Consider the following 20,837-nt stretch of genomic DNA (forward strand, 5'->3'; position numbering starts at 1 on the left):
TTTTTTTTAATTCAAAGTGAAAATCTATTATAATATAAAGGGTGACTATCTTTCTGTATTGGTCTGAGAGGAGATGTTGGTGGTTGTGTCACCACGACTGCCCTGGGAGGCAGTCTCAGCGGCACAGCATTTAGCTCCCTCTGTTCCTCTCCATACAGGAAGAATTTACATCAGTCATCTATGTTTTCAGAGCCATTCGTCAGAAATGTTTTGGCGACCAGACTTGACCATCTCAGCTTGGGATAGAGAGCTTCCGAATCTGCAGAACTTCCAACTGCCATTGGTTGCATTATGTAGATGGTTGCGTTACGTCCGTACATCCCCGGGAGATCTTGCCGTCATCCTCGAGTCCCCTGAGCAGGTTTTTCAGCTAGAAAAAAAATGTTGAGAATGGCCATCGGTATTTCAGTTTGAATCATTCCTTACTTTAAAAATTAAAAATTATGCTCTGGTTTATGACCTTAGTCTCCTTCTGAGTTTGGTTACCGAGTCAATCAGTTCTCATTAGTCCTAGATAAACTGATACACATCAAGGTTCAGAATTACCAGGAAGTACGTCTTATTAGCACCTACCATAATTTGGATTAATTACATGTGTAGTAATTTGTGTAGTGCCTGTGTGCCCCAATACGGAGTAGGCCTCGCGGAGGCGGGGAGCTACATGCGTCGTCTTTGTGGATCGCTCTGTCAGAAGCACCAAGCGCACTGTTTGGCGTATAATGAACATTCGATAAATATTTATGACGTGAGTGAAGGAGTCAAGGTCCATACTCTTTAGCAGAGATGACAGCGCCTGTGAGTTTGAGCCCCGCAGCTTGACTCCACTGAGGCATGGAAAGAGGTGGAGAAACGACAGAGTTGTATGGGGTGTGATGGTGGTCAATGCAGGCAGGCTAGACAAGGCTGGCCAGCTGGCCCACTGAGTGCCAGATCACATTAGATGGGCGTATGCTATACAGCATTCTTAAAATGTCAGAGTAACTGTAAGATTGTTTGCCTTTAATCCCTTACTGGATTCTAGGCAGCAAACTTTAACCAACTTTTCTTCCTTATTAAATGTCGAAATAAATTTGTTTACTGATGTACAGTCCTATTTAACAGACTGCTGTAGATCCTCTTTGTGTGAGCTAATTTTCCATTGAGTACATTGTGTATATAGCCCCATGTAGCCTTGTATGGCCAGTGAAAACTTAAGAAGTTACAACGTGTTCAAAAAATGCTTTAGTTTATTCTAAATAAGTGGAAATAAATCCGTTGCTATCATTTTAGGAAGATGGCACATAAACAATTTAGCATTTGATTGTTTTATCAATAACTCAGTCAACCTATCTGTTCACTGGGGTATTTCTTTTTTAACCATACAGCAGCTCGAACACCAGTAAATTAAACGTGGGCAGTTAGCTCAACATCAATGAAATAATTTCTTAAACCCTTTTTCTTTGGCTAAATCGTATTTAACAGTCTAGTGTATTTCCCTGGGCAAAACAAACACTATTTGTTTAGTTAAATATGCTCCTAGAATGTGAACCAGTTTCCCTGGCCTGACCTTCTAACTTGTCAGACTTAAAATATTGCCTGAAAGATCACATATTGATAATAGCAATCTTAAATTAAGTGCGATGGCGTCTTAAGAAATATATCCCTTTGCTTTACTCCAGAGTAACTGGAGGGCACCTATATATTCTCTGCTGGTCGATTCTCAGACTCAGCTGGCTGAGGGGGAGAAGCCTTGTCCTGTTGTTTTGCACAGATTTGAGCCAGATAATAAAAAAAACCGGGGCCCAAGTTTTGATCTGTGCAGATGTTAATGTGCCATGATAAATCACTGTTGAGCTTCCTTGGGTAAGGAGCCAGGATCTCCATCCTCTTTCTGGGTGACATATTAATTCAATTTAATTTGAAACGTTAATGCTTGGTTTGAAGATTTACCTAAGGAAAAATGTAATCTTATGAAGTTTCCAGTTATGCAGGATAGGACTCTGGGCCTTTCACAGAACAATTTCACAGTAAGGCTGTGCAAAATTTAATTATTTTCATGATGACTCTTTTCCATAGCTCTCTTTGTGCAAATTTCATTACACTACAGCTTTTTCTTCCTAAAACATAACATACTGGATGTTTGGATTAAATATAGAATATTTGGATCATCGGCCAAAAATATAGGACACTGCTTCTCTGGTGAATTGAGGCCATTTTGTAAGGAATGGTGCTGTAAGGCTTTGGAAGTAACGTTTACAAGCAAAACACTGGCCGAGTTTTAATTTTATTTAATGACCTGCTTCCTACCAGTGATCTTGGCACCCTATGCGGTGATTTGCAATCAATTAATCATACAAAATGTTGTAACGCTGCAATAAGGGTATTGCACTTGGAGAGTCTCATAAACCCACCAGCAACAGAAAACAGAAATTGCACACTGAAAGACGTCTTCGTGAAAAACCCCAAGTGGGGAGGTGATTTTAATGCTCTGTTTTCCAACACGGCCTTGGAAGCTTCAGTGTTTTCTTGTTGCTTGTGAGTTCTCTAGTTCCCATTCCTCAAAGACGGCTTGGCTCTTCAGTGGGCTGTCAGTATAGGAGTCCCTAAGCGTTCGCCTCCTTCAGTGTAGACACTAGTCATTTGGACGAGGGAAGTCTTGATTCTTCTGAATTACTGAAGGAGGAGGCTCTGGTTTCGGTTTTTATCCTGAATTCAAGGCAATAATGCTCAACTGCAGTAGGCCGTATTTTTCAAGTCTCGGTAGGAATGATTCAGAAAGGAAGCATGTTTCCATCCTGGGAATACACTGACATTTGCTAGAGGCAGATGGTAGAAGTTGGGAGGGTGTGATATTACAAGTCAGAGACTTCACATACTTGACTTTGCCAGAAACTTTTGGAATCTGTATGTGAAGATCTTAAGCTTATATTCTTGTCATTTCAGATGTGCCCTTGCAGTTAACTGTTTAGCTCTGCTGGGTTTTTTTTCTTCTTCTTCTTCTTATTTTAGCATAGTAAATATGGAACTATTAAACATTCTTAAGATTATGTAAGCCTAAACTCTTGGATGTATGTATATTGTGTTGTTTTTACTTGCTTCCATATGGTTATGTTTTGAGGATGTTCTTCTAACAAGAATATGGAAGCTTAATGTATATCCCAGCTGATTAAAATTGAACCCTCTTTTAAGAAACTGAAGTTTTCAGAGCTCTGTTACTTCCCATGAGTAGGTTAAACTTCTGACTCCTGACAAATTTATTCCTCCCAAAGCTGTACTATTCTTGATTATTTGTTAAATTATCCAGATTGGCATAATAGATTATACACAAGTAGAGCTCATCCTGTATTTTTAGATGCTTGACGCTTCTGTTAAGCCTGAGCTCTAAAATACACTCACAGAGTTTTGCATATGCAAACTCCTCTTCACTGGCACATAGATCAGATGCAGAAAATGTAAGAAACATTTTGGCCAAAATGTGATGGTCTGTTAGTCGGCATGTGGTAATGAGGCCATATTTTGCATTTAGGCTCCTGTGTTGAGAAAGTGCAGTTGCACACTGATGCCCCTTGGGGACCACAGACTGGAGTCACATCCCCTTTTCAGAATGCAACAACAGTGACAGAGGTCGGGGCAGCGCTGTTCCCTGTCTTTTAGGGCATTCCCTTGAACTATCTACACACATGAAAATGAATTTTTTGTTGTTGTTATTGAATGCTAATCAACTAGCCTGAGAGTAAAGTATTGTGAAAGATCAGATCCTAAATTCACCTTCTGTGAGCTTCCTCCGCTCAGAGGCGCCTTAATGAACTGGAAGGAGAAAGCCCGAAACTGCAGTCTGTGAGACTCAGAGCAAAGGAAGTATTGGGGGAAGTCTCATGAACATCACCCTACCCAAGAAGTTGTCATTCCTCGGGATAAGAGTATGGAAGGATTTTTGCAAATGGTGCTGCTAGTAAATTAAAATACTTTATGCTTGTCAGATAAAAGACGCAGATATGTGGATACATAGATACTGCAGATATGTTTGTCAGAGTCAACCTCTTACCTACTACTTAAGATAGATACCCACTGACTCACATGGGGACACAATGAAATCCTTATTTTTATAAATTAAGGGGGGGGGCTTATGGGTAAAATACATGTTTTCTTAAACTTAGAGTATTTCTACAAGTTTATAAGGTGATGGTTATTGGTGATGATTTTTAGGTTTTTGTTTTGTTTAGAGATGATTATTTTCAGAATTTGTTTTTGTTTTTTTAGAGAGTCCATTGGCCCACTTGAAGACTCTATAGTTCAGGAAAATTACAGAAAATGTGTTTCATGAGGGGCTTGATTCAATGACTGAATCCGTACTGACCCAGAAAAGCTACTAGGGTGGAAACCTGCGTGGCAATACCATTTTTGGCCAGAATGACCAAGACCAGCTATGTGCCTAAGATAAAAGTGGAGGGTAGGGTATCCTCCTGTTATTCAAAAGTCAGAAGAAGATAAGGGAGCCACCTTCTCCCATCTCTTAAACCAAGTTTTAGCCAAAATAGACTAAAAATTGTCTTTTCCAGTGTAATGAACTTTACATGAATTTATCAGCACGTCATTTTTAAGTGAGGGATCTGAATGCATGATTGCACACATGAACGCACAAAGGAATGGCCTTGATTAATATTTGTACAGTGGAGATGGTTGACTGGCATGGTGGTGAAGATAGAAGGGTTGGAAATCATGCCTCGGTTCATATTCCAGCTCTGCCATTTATTACCTACGAAATTTTAAGCCAGTATTATTTAAGTTGACTTGCTGTGTTTGTTTCCTTACATATTGGACTTCTGGTAGTATCTGCTTTGGAGGTGGTAAGAGGATTCCGTAAGACAAGACACAAAATAGCTGGAACTCCAGCGGCACTCAACAGAGTTATCACTTGTTCACCTTGCATGAGGAAAGTTTTATATCGTTAAGAAATACGTGTGAAGACTTGAGCCCTTGGACTACTTCCAAGTGGTTGCTCTGGGGGCCTGACTTACAGCTCATTTGGGCTCTACCCAAGAAGGCCCATCTCGAAGTACGTTCCACAGCTCTACTGGCTGTCACTCGGTGTTACAGGATAGACCGTTCTCATAATAACAATATCGAGGAAATGCTGGTTTTGCAACTACCCAGCTTTTTCAAAACTTTTATTGTGCTTTTGTGTATCCAAAAATGGTGCTTCCCAAATCTTGGTGTCTAAGCACAGCATCCTCCTCCCCAGCCCAGCATCTTGCAGGCCTACTCTTCCTTTAAATAGAGTAGAACAAACACTGATGTAAGTGGATGTTGAAATAAATCCATTGCCTGCAGCGCACCCTTCAAATACAGTTTTCTCCCTTGGGAGTGGTTGAAATCCTGATGACACATCCCCACATGATTTACCACGTGGGTGGTTGTCTTTTGAAAACCAAATCCAACATGAATTTAAGAGTTTTGTTTAGCCCCCAGGTCAGCACTTGGGCCTGTGGATAAGGGTTTGTGTCCAGTCTTAGTGATTTTCTGGGCTCACTTCCTTGGGCCTTTTCAAAGGCACTGCCTGCTCCAAGGGGGTCCTCCCTGAAGAAGCACAGGAGGTGATGAGTTTGGGCCTAGAGGCCAGGTCTGGCCTTTTAGCCTCTTAGCTGCCTCTCCTTCTCCATCCTTTCTCACCCTGTGGTCCAGCCACCCTCCCAACCCCACTTTTGTACATCTGCTTTCTCTGGCAGGAATATCTTCTCTTCTACCATTTTCTTCCAAACTGGTTAACTCTTACTCATCTTTCAAGACCTAGCTCCAGGGTCACTTACTTCTGGATGCCTTTCCAGAGCCTCTTTGTCTCTCTAGGACTCTCTCTTGTGTAATCCTGTGTCCAGTATACCCTTTCGTTGCTTTCTGCTATATTTTGCACCAGTTTTCCCTTTAGACTCTAGGATGCTTTATGTAGTTTATTTTGCTGGGGTTATAATTCCCAGACACCGAAGTGCTCAGATATTAATTCTATTCAGTCTGTTTGGTAAAATGTATATCAAGGCACAGAATATTTCCATCCCTCCAGAAAGCTCCCTTCTACCCCTTTCTAACCAATCCCTACCCCCAGAAGCAACTGCTTTTCTGCTTTCCATCAACATACGTTAATTTGCATATTCTAGAATGGAATGAAATCAGACACGTGTACCTTCTTGTATTCAGTTGTTTTTCACTCAGCATGTTTTTGAGATGCATCCATGGCATTGCATGAATCTGTAATTGGTATCCTTTTATTACTGAGTAATCTTGCAGATGAATTTACCAGTGACCCATTCTTCTGCTGATGGACACCTGGCTTATTTCTCATTTGGGGCTACTGTGAATAAAGCAGCTGTGAACATTCCTCTACAAGGTGTGTGTGTGTGTGTGTGTAAATTATGCTTTCATTCCTCTTGTATAAATACCTAGGAGTAGAATTGTTTCTAGAATAGGTACTTGTTTAGCTTTGAAGAAACAGAGTTTTCAAAGAGAAAGTGTATTTCAAAAACTACTTCCTATACACTTCCTGGGTGCTGAGTCTAGGTCCTGTTCACCTTACTTCGCCTCCTGTCCAGCCCAGTGCAGAGCACACACGAAGCACTGAGTGCCTGCTTAGTGAAGAACAAATGGATAAGAAGCTCAAAACAGTTGCCATTCTTTTAAAAAAAAATTTAATTTATTTATATGAGAGTCAGAGGACATGAATGGCAGGGAGGGGCAGAGGCAAGAGGAGGAGAAGCAGACGCCCCACGAGCAGGGAGCCCCATGTGGGGCTCGATCCTGGGACTCTTAAGATCATGACCTGAGCTGAACCAGCTGGGCCCCCCAGACGCCCCTCAAACCAGTTTTCATTCTGACACCCTCTCTACTAATTGACAAAAAAAAATGTCCATCAAAGGAATGGAAACTCGATTGACTTCAACGTGCTCCAGTCCAGGTGGGCAAATGGGAATACAGTTCCCCTGCCCTCTGCTCTGGGAGCTACTTCTGGTTGCAGAGTGGTGGGATGGGCAGGGGGTGTGTAAAGCCAAGGGTGTAGACTGATGGGCCACCATTCGAGGGTCCTCATCACCGTGGTTGCCAGGCGTGCTCCTCAAGAACTCTTCACATTTCCCTTCCAGACCCTCCAGAGGCTACTTTTTCAGCACATTCCCCCGACCCTGCCCGGACTCACTTGCACAAACTCCTAGTTCAGCCAAACGTGACAACTCTCCTTTCTACACATCTAGCATCTTCTCCCCTTTGCAAGGGTTGCAAATTCCACCTGAGTGCCTCCCCACGAGGCCACCTCTCTCTGTCGACATCCTGGCCACCCCTCCAGGCTTGGGGAAGATGTGTCCTGTCTGAAGCTGTCCTGGCCTCCGCGCCGGGAAGCTAGCTCTCTGGAGCGTCTGTGAAGTGCATTCACCTGTGGCCGGTACTCATGAGCCGTTGAGCGGGAGGTCTTGCCTTTATAACAGTTCTCTGCACCGGCATCTTCCAGCTCTGGTGGTTGGCCATGGGACGGCGTGCTCAGTGGCCCCCCGACGTCTGTCAGGAACGAGGGCTGCTGGTCACCAAGGGAAGAGCCGAGGCTCCTCTCCGTGATCCTTGTTCTTGGTGGCTGATTCCACTAAAGATCACTTAGATTATGTGGCAAAGCTGTGGCTCCTTGTTGAGAAGAGTTGTTTAGAGAAGAGAGTTCTGTCCAGGAGGAGGAGGGTGTAGTGCAACCTTGGGGGCATTCGTGTCACCTGCTGGATAACGAAGGAAATTAGCTTTCTTTAGGCTCCGGTGTTGGTCACAGGTCACATGTCAACGAGCACAAATATAACAGCTAGAGTAGCTTCATGTGACATTAGTATCCGTAAGACAATTTAAAAATAATCTCCTTTAGAGGGAAAGGATGGCTCCAAGGAATAGAGCAGTTAATCCTGTTGTATGTATGTTTTCTTTTGATTGCTGTTTTGGTAATATCCTTATTTTTGTCTCTGTTCCGCAAACTGCCTTCCTCTCTAACTGTACAATTTCTAAAAATATTTAAGTTTAATTTCCAGAAATGTACTATAGTTATCTTGACTCTGATAACAAACAAATGTGAAAAGAATGCCAAGGGTGTGAAAATCTGCACTGAACAAAACACTTTTTTCTATATATTATGTTGTACTTTTAAAATTATAATCATCTTTGAGTGGCATAAACTCAAAGCTGCAGTTGGAAAATATATTTTGGAGTTTGGTTTCTTGGCAAACGTCATTTCAAACAAATAGAATTACAAAAATAATGTTTCTCATTTCTAAAAAAGAAAAAAACTTTATGTTGCTATGAAAACTGTAAATACCAATTTCTCAGAACAGAAAAGGCATGTAAGTCGTTTGACATCATGTAATTTTGTAGTTGATCAAGAAAAAAAAACACTCATTTGTCAACCTTTAAAGAATTGGATACCAATTTTTTGAAGTCCAATCATATGATCATTAAGATGTAGTTAGAACTAGCTTGGATGTATTTAATTGCTTACCTTCTTCTATTTGATCAAAGGCACTGGATCTTGTATGCTTAAGAACTCTAACAGATTTCCCTCTCCTGCATCAGTAAGAAGTAAGTGCGGCATTAAAATTCAAACTCTCCCTCTTTGCTGATGGCATTAAAATTCCTAAGTTGAGTTCCTGCATTATTCACCTAGCAGAAAAATGAATTCACTTCTTCCCGCACAAAACGAGAGGCATGACTCTTTGGGTGTGAATAGGCTCATGAAGCAGACAGTTTCCAGAAATCAGCCTAATGAGCACGGTTCTCGGGAATCCGAGGTGTCTGTCTGTCAGGGGACCTCAGTGCCGTGAACGTGGTGATGTGTCCCTGAGCTGGAGACCTACCTGCCATTTGATTCACCGCGCTTTAAAAAAATTGTTCCTGTTTCTTAACAAGGACTCCAGGATTTGAATAGCTTCACTTTGATTAAAAAATTGAGCTTGACTTTTTCTTTTTTGGGTCTGTTTGTATTGTGGACGATTTTAAACATGTACATAATTAAGCAGGAGTATGACAGCCACTTAGTGACCGTTCCCCAACTTGAGAAACTGAGGAACTGAACGGCCAGTCACATTTCATCTAGAAGCTTCACCGCCACCACACCTGGTTTATTTTGCAGCAGTACTTAGAACTTGTATGAAAACATTTATTGATCTAGAATATCTCAGTATAATTCTCTAAGAGATAAGGCCTTCCTTTTAAAACTATTATCACACCAAGGGAGAAATTAGCAAGAATTCCATAATATCAATATCTAGTCAGTATTTAAGTTCAAAATTGTTTTGTGTGTGTGTGTGTACTTTTTCTAGTCTGTTCTTTTTTACTCAGAATCCAAATAAAAGCCACATATTGTAATTGGTTGCTGTGTATTTTGATGCATTTTTTGTTGTACAAGTTTTAATCATGAAAAATTTCAAACAGAAATGTATAGAAAAAGTATATTGTGCATTTAACAAATGTTAACTCATTGCCATATTTGCCTCAGATATCTTTGCCTTTTTTTTTTTTTAGAATGTTAGATATAATGTCCCTCCCATTTTTCTTTTTTTTTCCTTCTTAGAGTTAACCAATATCTTAAAATTGGTGCATACCATTTCTTTTTTTTTTTAAGATTTTATTATTTATGAGACACACAGAGAGAGGCAGAGACCCAGGCAGAGGGAGAAGCAGGCTCCATGCAGGGAGCCCGATGTAGTACTCGATCCCAGGACCCCAGGGTCACACCCTGGGCCGAAGGCAGATGCTCAACTACTGAGCCACCCGGGTGCCCTTGGTGCATATCATTTCTATAGTATGTTTTTTTTTTATAGTATGTTTTTATGCTATCACTGCCTGTATGCATAAATAATACATATTTTTTGTTTTTTTATATATATTCTGTGTAAATACATAATGTGTATGCCTTTCTGCAGCCAGTTTTTTCACTAAATGCGCATATTCATACATATAGCTCAAATAGTTCATTTTAAACTGCTGTATGCTATTCCAATATAGGAATAAACACCAGCATGTTCATTCTCCCACTAATGAGCAGTTAGGGTGTTTCCAATGTTTTCCCCCTGCAAATGATTCTCAGTAAACATCCTTTTATGCATTCGCCTTATGCAAATGAATGAGAATTTATTTACATGATAACACCTAATAGTGGTAGAGATGTCTTTGGTTTTGCTGGGTATTCCTGTTTTCTCTCTAAAGTTACATAATTCTCAGTAGCAATATATGAGAGTTCCAGTTTTCCCCGAACTTTCCCAAAACTCAGTATTGTTAGGCTCTTAAATTTTGCCAATATCATGGGTATGATGCTTTCAATTTGTACTTTTCTAATTACTAGTGAGATTTAGTATCATTGCATTTATTTGCTTTTTAGGTTATCTCTTTGGTGAGTTGACTATTTATAAAGGTGTTTTTCCTAACAGCAGATTTTGGAATTTCAAGCATTGAGTCTTATTCATGGAGACACATTTATTCTTTCCAAATGGGTTCAATATGTTTTGTACTTTGAGAAATAGTTTTCAGAGAAATCATTTACAGTCGTATGTGGATCCTTTAGGATTGGAAAAAGACATTTGTGAGAGCTGAGCTCTTTCAAGATGGAAAAAAATCAACCTGATGTGCAGAAGCTACTTAAAATAACACTGGTTTTGACTATTCTCTTCTATCTTACTGAATCTTTAACCATCTGCCATTTTCATTTGCTTACATTTTTCCTTCCTTCCACTATGTCTTCCTTCAAAGCTCCGACGCCACTCAGTTATTGACCAATAGTAGTTTGCACACACGCGACATGTCCGGTATCTATCAGCTTCATTTTCCTTCCTTGAAATTTCCCTTCCAGGGTCCTCTGGCCTCCTGTTTCTCGTAGGTCCCCATTCCCAGGCCAGCTATGCAAGTGTCACCCTTCCTATCCCTCCTGTGACAGATCCTTTGTCCTCAGTCCCTTTATCTTCTGTGATCTATTCCTTTAATTGGTGGAGCGGATCCCCAAACTTTCCTAAGCAAAGGGGTCATGAAAGCACATTTTTCCCAATTAACTAATTTGAAATGTCTTTTTCATTCAATTTATCTTTGCCACATTCATACTTGTTTTTTGTAAGATATCTAGGCTTAGAATTCTAGATCAAAAATTATTCTCCTACAGAATTTTGAAGGATTTGATTCTTCTTCTTGGATTGCTCTTAAGACATCGGGTGCCATTCTTATTTCTAAACTTCTGTGACCTGTTCTTAATTTTGGGAGCCTTTAGAATTCTCTCTTTATCCCTTCCTGGATGAATTGTAGTATATGCCTTAGTGTAGTCTTTCGCGAAAGCCATTTTTACTGATTATTCATTAGGATCTTTCAATCTAGAGATATTTCCTTCGATACTGGGAAATTTCCCTTTTAAAAAGATCTGTTTCTGCTTTCTATTATCTTATTGGACCTGTTTCTGGTTATGTGTTGGATCTCTTGGATCCTCTGACTTTCCTGCTTTTTCGATTTCCATTACAAACATAGTTTCTGGGAGATTTTCTTGTCCTTAATCTCCTACTAGTCTGTTGATTCTTTTTTTCTTCTTCTTAGTATTTATTTATTTTATTTGAGAGCAAGAGTGAGTAGGGGGAGGGGCAGAGGAAGAGAATCTTCAGGGAGATGCCCAGCTGAGCACAGAGTTCAGCTCAGGGTTTGATCCCACTACCCTGAGATCATGACCTGAATTGAAACCATGAGGCAGAGGTTCAACCAAGTGAGGCACCCAGATGCTCTTAATTTTTTTTTAATTCACCTAGCATATCCCTAATTTTAAAAAAAGATTTATTTGTTTGTTTATTTATTCATGAGAGACACAGAAAGAGGCAGAGACACAGGCAGAGGGAGAAGCAGGCTCCACGCAGGGAGCCCGATGGGGAACTAGATCCCAGGACCCCCGGGTCACGACCTGGGCCGAAGGCAGATGCTCAAGTGCTGAGCCACCCAGGTATCCTGAGTAGATAAAATTTTTGAATCATATTCACTAATTCCTTTGACAATATATATTATTAAAAACTGAAATTTACTTTGAAATTATTTGACTAAATATTTTCTATTTCTTAAATATCACTTTTTAGTTCTAGGCAAACTCAAAAGGCTAAAGGAGAGGAATCTAAATTCCATGAGCTACTTACCAATTCATTACCACCAACAAATACACACAGGGTATAAAAGATCTTTTCTGAATTACAGTTCACTTAGGAGATGTAAGATTTTCTAGGCAAAAGCAATGGGCCACACTTGAATCTGTATCATTTTTTATGGGTAGCTATAAACCCAAATGAACCTCATCTATTTTATGGAATAGATTCATATGAACTATGAATCTTTCTAAATAGATATAAACCTGTACACACACATTTGCCAACGACTTGTCATACAGTTGCATTAAAATTGATCTAAACATACTCTGCGTCCAGAGGAAGACTCTAATTTATTGCCAGAGTATTCCAATTCTATCAGATGTATAGAAGCTACAATGTTGGAATAACAGAGAGCCCTTTATAATTTTATAGGCCAAATATATGTAAGGCTATGGACTTTTAAAAATGTATCATGGAACATTTCAAATGTATACAAAAATAGAATGATTTAATGAACTCTCAGCTTTAATGATGACCAAAACTGAGACAAGCCAATCTTGGTTCATTGGTGCTCTTTTCTCCCTCTAACATTGGGTTATCCTAAAGCAAATCTAAGATATCCTATGATTTCGTCTCAAAATGCTTTAGTATATTTCTTTAAAAGACAAGGAATGTTGTTTTTCTTTAAACATCACCATAATATCATTACACCTAAAAAAATGTAACTTTTTTACTTAAAATCATACTCTCCGCCCTTGAATTTCTCTTCAGTTCCCCCCCCCCCTTTGGATTGTTTGAATCGGGATCCAAATAATTTCATATGTTGCATTTGGTTTGTATATCTCTTTTAATCTAAAGTTTCTCCCTTTTAAAAAAATCATAATTTTTTTGAAAAGACTAAGTTGTTTATATTTTGAAATGACATTTTTCCTCCCTGGGCAGGGGTGTGTGTGTGTGTGTGTGTGTGTGTGTGTGTGTTTAAACGTCCTACATTCTGAATTTTGCTGATTGCTTTTCTATAGTGTTGTTTAACATATTATTCTACTTCTGTATTTCCTGTAAACTGGATAGTTGGGAATAGGTATTTGATGTTTGACTAGATACTTCTCTGACATGAAAAACATGGTGTTGCGTATCTCCTACATTATACATACTGTACATTTCCTCTTGTGTCTTATAGGCTTACCATGTCTGTTTGCCTTTTTATGATATTATAATTGTCCCATGAGTTCAGATGCTGTCACCTTGGTCCATGCATTATAAGGTTCCCCATCCTGATAATTCTAGTGGCCACTGATGATTATTGCCTGGGTCCACCATAGGACATTATATACAGGGTTAAGAGTTTCTGAATTTGGAAAACCTCACTTATTTTCAACTTCTTGCCCTGATTTATTGTGGCATCTTGGTCATTCACTGTCTCTTCCTTAATCTATAATATATTTATCTTTCTCTAGTATACCGTTTCCCAAAGTATGTTACATGGAACACAGCACTGCCAAGCACACTGTGAGAGAACTCTCCCTGAGTTTGGGGGATGCCACTTACCGTTTTCCCCTCTCAGAGATTTATAATGCAGGGGAGCCTGTAACATTCTAAGGAATCTTTTAATAGACTTGATTTACCCAGAGTTGCATCAACTTTCTTGTATTCTTTTCTCTTTAACACTTACTGGTATTTTGTTTAGAGAAACACTTTGAAATGCATCCTAAAGAAGAGGAGGAAGGTGGAAGCACTTGCCCCACCCTCCCATGGGGCTTGCTAAACGTTAAGGTCATGAGTCCTTAACATTGGTACCTAATGGGGAGAAAAGAGAGTGGGAGCAAATCCAAGATCAGATAACAGGCTTGGTGTATCATGTCTTCTGTTAATATAATCTCATCTTCATTGTATTGATTGCTTCAACTGCTTTCTTGTCAGTGTTACCTATTTAACTCACATTCGATTCCAAATGTATTAATCTCCGATAAGAAAAAAAAGTCCAGCTACAACAGTCACAATTTGAAAAATTATAAAAGTTTGCTTTTATAGGTTACAAATTTCTGCAAGCATAGGTTACAAATTTCTGCATTTATAGGTTACAAATTTCTGCACCACATGTGCACACACACTCCCCCCAGGGCAGGGAGCAGGAGCGGTATTGGTACATGAGGGGTCGCAACGGAATCATAACAGTAGTTGAGATCATTGGTCTCAGACACCAAATCTGGGTTCATTTTCATGCCAGAGGCTCACGTCCTCTTTGTGGCTCACGGAGGAAAATGGAGTTGAGCAGAATTAGTGACACAGACCACTTTTCCTTTGCTCTGAAGATACCTCAAGCTCCGTACAAGAAGTGTTTTCCATTAGAAGAAAAATGCTCCTGAGAAAAAACAGTGATTGCCAGTGATGCCATCAGGAAACGATTTTTTAAATGTTTCACAGTATAAGCATGAATCAGTCATTAAATAGGGAATACAACTTATTTTGCAGACTTGGAACATTAGTCAAAAAATTTTTGAGGTGGAGTTTATTCTAGGGAAGTGTGAATTTTGATCTTTGGAACATGCACTGGGGATATAGTAATAAGGAGCACAAGTCAGAACACTTCGTTAAAGTAAACAAGAACAGAGCCAAGACCCAGAGACTCAGAGCTCTGTTTTGTGAGTTTTATTTGGGAGACTGGAATGGGATGAGACGCAGAGGACTGAGCAGGGCATCATCAACAATCTAAACAGTAGACTCAGTGTGCTTTTTGCAGCACTGGGCTGCTGGTGCCTGGCCAGGGGCCATACTGTTGAGTTAAGTTCTGGACCTCCACCGTTGATATTTATGATGAAAGTTATACTGGTGCTTTTAAGTTTAAATATGACTTAAAAAATACCATGATTGAGAATGTGTTTCCATCCAGAAAATCCAGGAAAGGCAAGTATTGCTGATGTTAAAATGACGGACAGCCCTTTCCGACTTGTCACAAACTTTTTCTTCATGGCAACTTAGGAAGCAACTCGCTGTTTCCTTCAGCTTGCTGTTCATTGATGGGCAGGTCATGCGCTGGGTTTGACTGCAGGCATTACTTTCTCGTTAGGTAGCTTTCCGAAGACTGTCCCCTGAGGACTCTGTGGGCTCCGGCAGTTAGGTGGTGTTAGAGGAATGAAGGTAGGGGGCGGAACCCATGTCTGGAAATTACCTTAAAAACATTATATGCAACCTACGGTGATAAATTTGTATTTCTTGAACATAAAGAGTTAAACCACATTCACTGGGGGATCCCTGGGTGGCTCAGTGGTTTAGCGCCTGCCTTTAGCCCAGGGTGTGATCCTGGAGTCCTGGGATCGAGTCCCACGTCGGGCTCCTGGCATGGAGCCTGCTTCTCCCTCTGCCTGTGTCTCTGCCTCTCTCTCTCTCTCTCTGTTTATCATAAATAAATAAATCTTTAAAAAATTTAAAAAAGATAATAAAACACATTCATTTGTTGTTCCCTCAGATTATTTGGTGAATCATAACCCAAAACACAGATGTATAAATTCTCCTTCAGTAGAGGAGTTCAAGTGGCTGGAATGGTGACTTCAAAACTCCTTGGTGAACTGAAACCCAAAGAGGAGAGATGACTTGCCCGAGGTTACCTTGTCGTTCACAGTTTGCATTCAGCCGTCAGCGTAGGGGGCCCTTTGTCCACTTTCAATATGGCACGTGGTTGCACTGTACACCTCGAGTTTATAGGCTGGTCTTAATCCAGTTTGGTTGGCTCAAAATACTAATGGTGGAGAGCCAATGGCGGGAAGGCTGATTTTGCATCTTGCTAGTGTCCATTTCTCAGGACAAGCCATCCCACACCTCAAATTCTCTTCCCTAATAGTCTAAAATGGCAATACGAGGTGAGCAAATGATGAAAGTGGTGAATCCAAATGTCAACCAACAGGCTGCAACTAAGGGCTAAGAATAGGGAGATTCAGGAAACCAGCTGGTCTGTGGATTATCGGTGCGTGGTGCAGGGCATGTCCTTGGTAGAATGGGTGCTTTCTAGCCCTACTCATGGGAGAAAGAGTAGTACCAGCCAAAATGTGGGTACTTAGAATTCTAAAAAAACTTCATTCATGGACAGTGGGTCTAAGGAGATTTCTTCTTAAGGATGAAGTTGTAGGGTGTGGAAAAAAGTTCAGTCCAGTAGAAGAAATCCTGCACCAAGATTTTATTTCTCCACTTGGTTTAGCAAGGCCTTGGGTTTTCTATGTATTTTAGCCTATTTGTCTTTATTTTAAGGTTAATAATGTTCCTTGTGTTTAGTTTCCAGAAGTATGGTAAAGATCACATTATATCTTTTAGGTTAAGTAAGAGGAAAAGTTCTATTGAGACACTAGATTGAAAGTTTCCTTCCAGTTTGTAGTTTTGTTTCCTTGTAATAGCATTTGCTTTATGGTTGACCAAATTCTGTTTCTGTTAAATTCATACATCTTTGCTTATTTAAAATTGAGGCATTTTTATGTCCAGCAATTTATAGGGATTTTGATCACAATATTGGATGATTTTTTGTTCCTCAAGAATTCTGCTTTTTGAATCAGTGAGGTTTTGTTTTAACAAATGTTTTTCCAGTTTAGAGTTCCATATGATGATCATATTCTCTAGGGTAAGAAGTGTGGAAAAAGGTGGCTGACCTTAAGAAAGTATACAGTTGCTGTGCTGGGGTTCTTTCAGGGTTGAAATGGAATAACAAAATCAGAAATCGTGGAAGGGTTTCTAATTTCAAAGAAGGTTGTCTGACCTTGCCTAAAGAGTTAGGGTGGAAACCAAGGAAGAACACGGAGGAGGAGACCGAGCTCCCCTCAGGCATACACACCCCGACAACCTCTAGTCACCCATCTGGGAGAACAACGCGAGTCCGTCACTCGAAGGCCGAGCAAGCTGTTTCTCACCGAGAGATCTTCTTCTTCTGTGTTTTTCTTCTTATCTCAAGAAGTTCTCAGTAAACATCTGCACCCCTTCACACACACACACACACACACACACACACACACACGATTGCCAACTACACCTCCCCTGTTTATTCTTGGGTCTCTTTCTTCCTAAACCAGAGCCTACAGTTTAACTTAAGATAAAAGAATCCTGATCTACATGTGGTCCTTCGGCTCGTTTTGAGGATGCCTTCCTTGAAACCAGTAGGAGGACTCACCAGATCCAGACTCCCCGGTGTCTCGGGGTTTCTGCTCCATGTTTCACGCCCCAGAGGAAGGAGACTTACGTGGATTAAGGGCTTCATCGGGCCTGGTATTGTCACGTTTGTCACCAGTCGCCCCTCAGCCACCTCATTCAGTGGATAGTTGTTCGTTCTCCGTGTGGTATTTCGTGTCATGTGGCTGGACGCTCTGTTGGCCACGAGGTAGCACTGTGGTGGCTCCGGCCGGCCCCCTCCGCCAGACGGAGACCTGGAGCTGTGCGTGTGTTTCAGGTTGTGTGATACTAAACATGAGTAGTGAAACTGGGAATATTGGTTTCTTAGAAGTTAAATGGCTTTATTCATTCAATGGCTGGGGACAGGAGTTGGAAGCATGAATGTGTGTTGTGACCACAAACAGGCACTCTTCGTCTCCAGATGTGCTATGATAGTGGAGGGCCTTGTGGATTGCTGTGTGCTGCCCTCGTAGACAAGGGGGTGCCGGGGGCGGTTCGTGTTTGCCTGATGAGGGAGCTTTGTAATTTTGATAATAATTGTGTGTGTTTTTAGGAGCTTGCTATGTCTTTTTCTGAATTTCGTTTTTGCTAAGTGACTCTTCAAAATGTGGTACTTAGCGAGGAGAAGCACTAGACATTCAAGGTCTCTATTCATTTAGGAAAGATGGTCAAACCATTTCCATCACCGTGAGAACGAGAATCGTGAGAATCTTGATCCCATGAGCAAGTGGCAATGCTCTTGAGTTCAGATCTAGCTTGCACGATGTTGGGGGAGGGCTTGAAGTGGCCTGAGCCTCCATTCCCCAAACTGTAAAATGTGGGTTGCAACATTTTGAGGCTTAAAGAGTGATGTCAGTAAAGACCCACAGTTCTCGGGCCCAGTTCTGGGCACGAGGGGAGTGGAGGCATCCTCAGTCATGAAAATAGCAGTAGTTAGTGGCTTCCCAGAATCTGAGGGACAGGATTTGGAATCGGGGTTCAGTAAAATCAAGTCACCCAAACGTAGATGGATTTTCCGATGTCCCACTGGCATCTGGAGTCGGGGAGGCCTGGCTTAGCACAGAGCTGTGGGTCCAGGCTCCCCTCGTCCCGGGCCACCTCCCCTGCTGGCTCCGGCTCCTGCGGCGACTGGTGTCTGCCGGCCCCGGGGACAGCCGTGTGGGGTGCTGCTCTCCGGCCTCACAGCTGAGCCTCCGGGTCAGGAGGGCCCAGGTCGCCAGCGTCGCTGGTCACATGGCACTGCCAGTTTCGCGTGTCCGTGGAGGCCATAGGGCATGTGCTGCAGGCGAGTGGCGGGTGAGGGCGCCCGGAGCCCCGGGCTGGCTGGCGGCAGAAGCTTGCGGCCGCAGCCTCCCTCCTCCAGGGCGCCAGCCCTGTCCCCTCCCCTGCCCTGGTCAAGCGGGTGCCCCGACAGCTGAGGCCCGGCCACCTGCCGAGGCCTGCAGCCCAGGCTGCTGGACAACGGGCGTCTAGAGGCAGGTCGGGGGGTGCTCAGGGGGCCCTGGGGACCCGGGGCCAGGTGCCATGCAGGTGCACCCGGCCCCCTCACGGAGGCAGACCTTGGCCTGTGGGCAGGGGGTGCCCCTTTGGCGCTGGCACGGCTTCCGCCGGCAGACGGGGACAGGTGTCCGGCCACTTGAGCCTACCCTGCACTTACTTGCAAGGCTTTTAGCTAGACGAGGCCTGGGCGCCAGCGAGCACATCGGTGCTGCAGTCGTTGGGTCCCTTGCCGCCACTGCAGGCTGTCGCTCCCTTGGGAGCCCACGGCCCCCGTGTGCCAGACCCCACGGCCCGGGGCCTAGCATCCCGTGTGCGGGCCTTGCGCTGCCCCCCCTGACCTGTGCGTCTGTCTGTTGCAGGCCTGTGCACCCCTCGCCCGGGGCCCCCGGCCCCCCCAGAGCCCAGTGCATGCGGCTCCCGGCTGCAGACGGGGGCGGCAGAAGCAGCGCACAACCTACGGACGCGGAACGGACAAGATGCAGAGACCGGAGACGCGGCTGAAGAAAATATCGTTTACCTCTAATTGTGTGGTCAATTTTTTTTTCCAGACAAAACAAAACACTGGCATTTTGTGAAGAATAATTTTTTTCTTTTCCTGATGTTTGTGTGACTGTGTCCAAATTGCTTTACAAGTAATATTTAATATTTCATGCAAGTACATTCTTTGGGCATGAGTCCAATTAAATTATTGAAAGCAGTTCTTGTTTGTATAATCATTAACTTATCACACCTAATTTCAGATTTCTGGTGGAGAAATTAACTTGAATAAGCAGAAATATTTTCAGAGTTGTTATGACTCTAGAGTAAAATCCCATATTGCATTTTCTACTGGATCACCTGGTTTGGGAATTTTTTTTTTTTTTTTTTTTAAAGATCTAGAAGAAGCAATCTGGTTGGAAAGAGTGATATTCATGATGGGCAAGCTTTCCCAACACAGCAGCTGATTAGGGAGAATGGCCTCAAGGCCCTAAAAGGCAGAGGAGCATGTGGGAAAGGCCTTTTCTTGGCTGGATGGTTTTTTTTGTTTGTTTGTTTTTTTGTTTTGTTTTGTTTTAACGTGCTAAGTTCTCTTGGGGAAGTGAAAGGGGTCCTCTCCTGGTGGTGATCTGTCGTAGTCCCCATGTGGCCAACATGTCCTGTCTGGGCACCTACCAGTTCCAACTGGGCAACTACTCTGCTGTGGACATAATCTGGACTCTTAGGACCTGGGCCACATGCTCAATTTCTTGGTCCTAATCTAATGCTGGTTGGTCTTCAAGCCACAATTGAGCAACATCCTTCAACACAGCTCCAGCCAGGCCATTTTGATGTAAATAGTGAAGCTTCAGTAGTGCCCAGCTTCCCTCCCACGGTGGAGAGCAAGAACAACTACCACTCCCCAGAAGGACCCCTGCCCTGCGGTTCTTGAAGGACAAAATCCAAACTGCTTTCTGGGTGAAGCCTGCTGACTGTATGTGCTGTTTCACAAGGGAAAACTGGCACATCTGGCCTTCAGAGCAATATGGGTCTCGCTGTAAGAAAATAAACCAGGAAATTTTTTCAGTTTGTTCTTCAGAAATATTTGTATGTTTTGCTCCGAGACAAAAAAATATCTTTCACCTCGCTATTTGAACACTTTAACATTATGTAAGACCATAGGGAAATAGACATTTCTCACGCGAACACTCCCTCCCCTTACTGAAAGTGAAAATCAAGGAGGACTAAATTCACCCGGAATTGCAGCACTCACCAGGAGGGAGCTGTGATAGGAAGGGAAAAAATTTCACCCAGATTCCATTGTCTGGCCAGTTGAATACCTACTTTATATTTTCCTGTTGGCAAGTCAAATCTTGGTTTAAGAGCCTTTGGGGGAAAAAAAAAGAGCCTTTGTTGGGAGTACTCTGACTCTTGCTGCCTCTGGCCATCTTGGTCACAATCATAATAACAAATTAAGAGTCTAATCTTCAAGAATGGGTATAGCTTATTAAAATTTTAGTCAATCACTTCACCTCCAAGCTGAACTCCTGAATTATGAGACGTATCTTCCATTCCTAAAGGCATCTAAAGAAAAAGACCTGTCTTCCCGCTCTCTTTCCAACAAAGCCTTGTCCAGAATCCTATATC

The 20,837-nt window shown here is 42.1% G+C and overlaps 1 protein-coding gene across 14 annotated transcripts in view; it reads left to right on the forward strand.

Moving 5' to 3' along the window:
• The window catches only part of ARHGEF28 (Rho guanine nucleotide exchange factor 28), a 297,631-nt gene extending 278,200 nt beyond the window's left edge, over window positions 1-19,431 (forward strand). For 13 of the 14 annotated variants that reach the window (XM_041765582.1, XM_041765581.1, XM_041765584.1 and 10 more), the window contains one exon: window positions 19,094-19,431. In XM_041765582.1, coding sequence (XP_041621516.1) covers window positions 19,094-19,257 — 164 coding nt within the window. In that variant the 3' untranslated portion in view covers window positions 19,258-19,431. Of the gene's footprint in view, window positions 1-190; window positions 9,555-19,093 lie in introns of those variants that run through there. The other variant, XM_041765583.1, reaches the window with a different exon arrangement.
• The last annotated feature ends 1,406 nt before the right edge of the window (window positions 19,432-20,837 follow it).

Source organism: Vulpes lagopus, chromosome 8 (genome assembly GCF_018345385.1).
Source record: "Vulpes lagopus strain Blue_001 chromosome 8, ASM1834538v1, whole genome shotgun sequence".
NCBI lineage: Eukaryota > Metazoa > Chordata > Mammalia > Carnivora > Canidae > Vulpes > Vulpes lagopus.